Below are 6,000 nucleotides of genomic sequence, written 5' to 3'. Positions count from 1 at the left end.
CCCTCAACCACTGCGCCACCAGGGAGGCCCCCTTTTTTTTTTTTTTGGAATTTAAATATTTTTTAATTTAATTTTTATTTTATACTGGGGTGTAGTTGATTTACAATATTGTGTTAGTTTCAGATGTACAGCAAAGTGGTTCAGCTATACATATACATATATTCATTCTTTTTCAGAGTATTTTCCCATTTAGGTTATTACAGAATATTTAGTAGAGTCCCCTGTGCTATACAGTAGGACCTTGTTGTTTATCTATTTTATATGTAGTAATGTGTATATGTTAATCCCAGCCTCCTAATTTATCCTTCCCCCCTTCCTTTTCCTTTTGGTAACCATAAGCTTGTTTTCAAAGTCTGCAAGTCTGTTTCTGGTTCATAAATAAGTTCATTTGTATCATCTTTTTATTTATTATTTTTTTATTTTTATTTTTTGCGGTACTCGGGCCTCTCACTGCTGTGGCCTCTCCCGTTGCGGAGCACAGGCTCCGGACGCGCAGGCTCAGCGGCCATGGCTCACGGGCCCAGCCGCTCTGCGGCATGTGGGATCTTCCCGGACAAGGGCACGAACCCGTGTCCCCTGCGTCGGCAGGCGGACTCTCAACCACTGCACCACCAGGGAAGCCCCTGTATCATCTTTTTAGATTCCACATATAAGTGATATCATATGATATTTGTTTTTCTCTGTCCTATTTCACTTAGTATGATAATCTCTAGGTCCATCCATGTTGCTGCAAATGGCATTATTTCATTCTCTTTTATGGTTGAGTGGTATTCCACTGTATACATGTACCACATCTTCTTTATCCATTGCTCTGTCAATGGACATTTAGGTTGTTTCCATGTCTTGGCTATTGTGAAGAGTGCTGCTATGAACACTGGGGTGCATGTATCTTTTCGAATTATGGTTTTCGCTGGTTATATGCCCAGGACTGGGTTGATTAGAGAAACAAAGCATGCCGCCTTCATACGATGGAAGATTATAGCAGTGAACATGAATGAACTTCTGGTACACATAACACGGAAGAATCTTATAAACATAGTGTTTAGCAGACAAAGCCAGAGATAAAAGGATACATGCTCAATGATTCCACGTAAATGAAGTTCAGAGCTGAATAAAACTCTTCTAGAGTGTGTTAGAGGTCAAGACAGTGGTTAACTGGGGAAGAGGCAAGCGTAATGACTGCAGGAGATGAAGAATCTGGGAAACTGTCAATACTTTCTGTATGTGGGTAGAGGCTAAAGATTTGTGTTCATTTTTTACATTAAAGATTTATGCACTTTGGTATGTATATGGTATACGTTTATAAAAAACTTTACAGATCAGAAAATCCAAAGAGAGAAGTTTATGAAATGAAAGTGAAAATTTCCCTTCTCCCTCCAATCCTATCCCCCCAAAGTGACCCCCAATTTAAAATGTGGTAGTTTTTTTCCTCTGTGCATAGAGAAGTATATATATGGATCTTTTATCCAGATGGCGGCAGCCTATTGTTCTGCACTTTACCTTTCACAGGTAGGCATGTATCTTGGGGATTATTCTAATCAGAATAATTAGCTGACCCATTCTTTTTACCTGGTGCTCAGTGATCCACCCATTGGCTACCCTGTGTTTATTTAGTCATCCCAGTATTGATGGGCATTCAGGATGTTTCCTAGTATATGTGACTACAAATTGTGTTGCAATGAACATCTTTGGACATATGCAGTTCCCACATGTGTGAGTATCTTAGAAATGAATAAATTTCCAGAGTGGAGTTGATGTGTCGAAGTTTATGTGCATTTTAAATTCTGGTAGATGCTACGTTTTAAAAATGTGTTCCAGGGGCTTCCCTGGTGGCGCAGTGGTTGAGAGTCCGCCTGCCGATGCAGGGGACGCAGGTTCGTGCCCCGGGAGGATCCCACATGCCGTGGAGCGGCGGGGCCCGTGAACCATGGCCGCTGAGCCTGCGCGTCCGGAGCCTGTGCTCCGCAACGGGAGAGGCCACAACAGTGAGAAGCCCGCGTACCGCAAAAAAAAAAGGGTTCCATATTAAAAGAAAAGTAAACTAGAAAATATCAGAGTTGTGGCAGGGCTGGTGAAGGGAAGAAGGGATTGCTTCCATTTTCTTCCCCCAGAAATGCTTGGATGTTATAAACTGCAACATGATGTCTGTGGTCCAGATGAGTCGGGGCTAGGAGGGACTGGGTCCAAGGTCAGCGAGCTCTGACCACTCTCGGTGGTCCCCAGCATCCCCCAGAACTGGGCCTGGCATAGAGGAAGTGCTAGAGGAATACTCCCTGAGGGAAGGTAGGGGGATAGGAGTGAACTTGAGGAGGGGGCAGGAGTCTGGGCAGGTGAAAGCAGTGGAAAGGGAAAGACAGGGTCCTCTCCATTCCTCCTGCAGATGACTAGGATCGTCCTGCCCCAAATGGTCACCAGGTCAGCCGCAGTCTCTGTCTTTCACTCTGGATCTTCCCCCATCCAACCTCCGGGCTTTTTCCATTCCCCAGCTGTCCCACCCACATTTCCAGTTCTTCCCAGTCTCTCTGATCTTTCTCAAATTAGGATAGCGACTAAGGGGTGGAGGTGGGGAAATCACTGGGACCCTCTGTTCCCTGGCAATGATTACCTTCCAAATGATGCTTCCTCTTCCAGGGGCAAAGGTATCCTCATCAACATATCTTCAATAACTGACAGAAGCCCCTATCCATTTGCAGCGGTGTATGCAGCCACCAAGGTACCCAGACCCACAGATCAGGCAAGGGCTGGCTGCCATGCTGGAATTCCTGCAGTAGCCCTTAATTCTGGCACTGAAGGTTATGGTGGGAAAGGCTTGCATGCATGTGTGTGATGTGCCACCTGAGTCTGAGGCTAATAATAGTTCAGACAGACATCTGGGGCACAGTCCAGTGGGCAAGCCAGGTTTTCTGTTCGTTTTTTAAGAGAAACAGAGGCTAGGGGTCAAGAGAACCCATGAGGTGGGAGAAAGGGAATTCAGAGAGAGACTGGCCCGGCTGGAATGGAGAGTGAGTGTATGGGAACAGAGGGAGGGCTTAGAGCAAGGAAGCTTTCAGGCGTTACCGTGAGGACTTGGGCCTTGAGGGAGGGGCCCCTCCTGGCGGTAGAGTGTTCTAGGATCAGGGACGGCGCTGGGGCAAGGGCGGGCTGGAGGAGTTTGCACGGGGAAAGCTCTTGGTCCTGGGACCCTCCCTCTCCTCCGCAGGCCTTTGTGCGAAGCTTCTCCGCGGCAGTGGGCGCAGAGTACCACTCCGAGGGGGTCACTGTGCAGCTGCCTGACTCCGCGGGGCCTGAGCTCAAAAGGGCGGCTCAGAAGGGGAGGGCTCTGAGGGGGGAGGAGCTCTGAGGGGGGAGGAGCTTAGAGACAGCTGAAGGTCTTAGGAGCAGGGGCGGGGTGGGGATGGGGTCGGCGGGTGCGTCTGAGAGAGGACCGAGACTCAGACTCAGAAGAGCTTCAGTGGATGTAAATCAACTATACTTCAATAAAATAGAACGGAAGGAGGGAAGGGAGGAAGGAAGGAAGGAAGAACCTAAAAAAAAAAAAAGAATAAGATGAGCTACCTTGGAGCCACGATCGGAAGCGGTGGGTTCTCGAGGGGGCGTGGCCTCGAAGGCGTGGCCGGGGCGTGTCTGGGGGCGTGGTCGGCAAGAGAAGTGGGACTCAGGGATTCTCGGAGGGGGCCTGGGAGCTTAGGCTTAGGGGGAGGGGAGTTCTTTTTCTTGACCCCCTTCCTGCCTGCAAACAGTGAGCCCCTTTTTGGTTTAAACAAATCCCTTGAAAAGAAGGCTGCTCGTGGTGAGTCCCGAGGACTTCGCTTGCCAGGCGTTGGACACACTTGAACTCACCTCCCAAACCCCTGAGTGCCTCCGCCATGCTGTGCAGGTGCTTTCCTGGGGCAATCCTAGTCAGAGAGCTGGATGCGACAGTTCCTGGCCCGGGTCCACTAGCCCTCAGAAAGGGAGAGACGTCCAGAGAAGGGGCGGGCCCCCACCCCGGGCTGGGGAGCCAGGAGAGGAGATGGGGGACTCAAGAATGGGGGGTGTCTTGATCCTTGGTACCTCTCCTTCCCAGGGTCTCCTGCTGAGCATCTTCCTGCCCAGTTGGTTTTTTCTCAGCCGCTGGGGATTAAGGCTTTTATCTCTGTTGGTGAGCTGGAATAGGGCACGGTTTCTTCCTAACAGAACTCGACTGAAGGCCTTGAAGAGGCGTGGCCACATGTCCGTCGTTCCCCACCCCCACCCCCGTCCCCTCCAGAATCCTAGGCCAGGGCTGTAGTTAGCAAAGACTTCCCACACATCGAAACAGATGGACAAGCAGACCAATGGAACGTAATTGGACCCCCGAACACCCAGAAATTTAGTAACAACTGCAGCATCTCAAATCTCTGGCAGAAAGATGGGGTTTTTAATATGTGGCGCTGAGACTAGATAAACATTTGGAGAAAAACAAGCAAACAGATATATACATACATAGATATGTACATATATAGATTGTAGCGATGATGGCTGCACAACTTTGTGAAATACTAAAACCCACTAAATTGTACACATTAAAAGGGTTAATTTTATGGTATGTGAATTAAATCTCAATTTAAAAATCTCAATAAAAATATTTTTTAAAATAGAGACTCCCTGTGTGTGTCTGTGTGTGTCTGTGTGTATACATATATGTATAAAATTGGATCCAGTCCTCACACCATGTACCGGCATAAACTGCAGATGAATCAGAAATCCCTAAATCCCTGTGTAAAAATAGAAACTCAACAACTAGAAAAATCTATGAATGAATTTCTTTCCATCTTGGGAGTGGGAGAATCTTTCTTATTAATACTGAAAATTAAAAGCAGCAAAAAAAGCCAAAACCAAACAAAAAACCACTAACAAATATTGAAGTGTAGTTAATGATATGCAGGCTGAATTACTTAGGAAAAGTGCACTGATGTCAGCAACTTACTTTGAAATGCATTGAAAAGTTAGACAGATAGAGTGAGTAGCAATATGGTTAGACAAGTATGGTAAAATGTTAGTAGAATCTAAGCGGTAGACACATGTACACCTCTTTCAACTTTCCTGTATATTTGAAGTTTTTCAAAATAAAATGCTGGGAGAGGGACTTCCCTGGTGGTCCAGCGGTAAAGAATCCGCCTTCCAATGTAGGGGACGCCGGTTCGATCCCTGGTCGGGGAAATAGGATCCCACATACCGTAGGGCAATTGAGCCCGCGTGCTGCAAACCACAGAGCCCACTAGCCCTGGAACCTGCGCCCAACAACTAGAGAGAAGCCCGCACGCCACAACGAAGAGCCCCTCGTGCCGCAACGGAAATATCCCGCATACCTCAGCGAAGATCCTGCATGCCACAACTAAGACACGACACAGGCAAAAAAATAAAAAATAAAAATAATAAAATAAAAATGTCTTTTAAAAATGCTGGGGAAAATCCAGGAGCAATAAAATTAAATTTATAAATAAAACGCAGATTTAGAAATTACTTAAGAAAAGATGATACGCTGCTTCTTATCACATTTCCGGAGAAGGACGGCTCGAGCCCTGGAGAATAAACGGACTTTTTTGCGGAGAAACGCGGATGCAGACCATCGAAGAGACATTATAAAGCGGACTTGATTTTGAGCTTTGGCGCGGGTGGTTGTGGGTAGCGCGCCCAAGAGGGGGGATGAACGAGGAGCGTTCCCGCGCGCCGAAGGGGCGATGCTGGTCGCCGCGACCCTGGCAGGAGCCGCAGGCCCTGTGCTAGGAGCTGAACGTGGACGAGGGGAGCGCAGCCTAAGCCCTGGAGGACTTCGCAACTGTCCAGGGCAACTACAGCCTAGAGGGAGAAGTAAGTTATACACAGGTTGGCTTGTTCATTATATCTTGCCTGCCTCAAAAGCATTATTCCCACGGTTGGAAAGGGTATCATGGAAGGAAATTGTGTTTCACTTACCAGAATACTACCTTCAGCTAAATTAAGTTTAATACAGTTTTTTAGTAAAATGAAGAAGTGGAT

General features: G+C 47.3%; 1 protein-coding gene across 1 annotated transcript in view; it reads left to right on the top strand.

The window, feature by feature from the left end:
- Positions 1–6,000, top strand: part of LOC103069098 (estradiol 17-beta-dehydrogenase 12-B-like) — a 30,741-nt gene that overhangs the window by 9,977 nt on the left and 14,764 nt on the right. Inside the window, 5 exon segments of the mRNA XM_082931128.1 lie at positions 2,112–2,150; positions 2,354–2,415; positions 2,632–2,713; positions 3,200–3,260; positions 3,732–3,877. Coding sequence (XP_082787254.1) covers positions 2,112–2,150; positions 2,354–2,415; positions 2,632–2,713; positions 3,200–3,260; positions 3,732–3,877 — 390 coding nt within the window.

This window comes from Lipotes vexillifer, unplaced genomic scaffold (genome assembly GCF_000442215.2).
Source record: "Lipotes vexillifer unplaced genomic scaffold, Lipotes_vexillifer_v1.1 scaffold371, whole genome shotgun sequence".
Lineage (NCBI taxonomy): Eukaryota > Metazoa > Chordata > Mammalia > Artiodactyla > Lipotidae > Lipotes > Lipotes vexillifer.
Note: the sequence above shows the minus strand (reverse complement) of the source record. Positions and strands in the feature narration are given on the sequence as shown.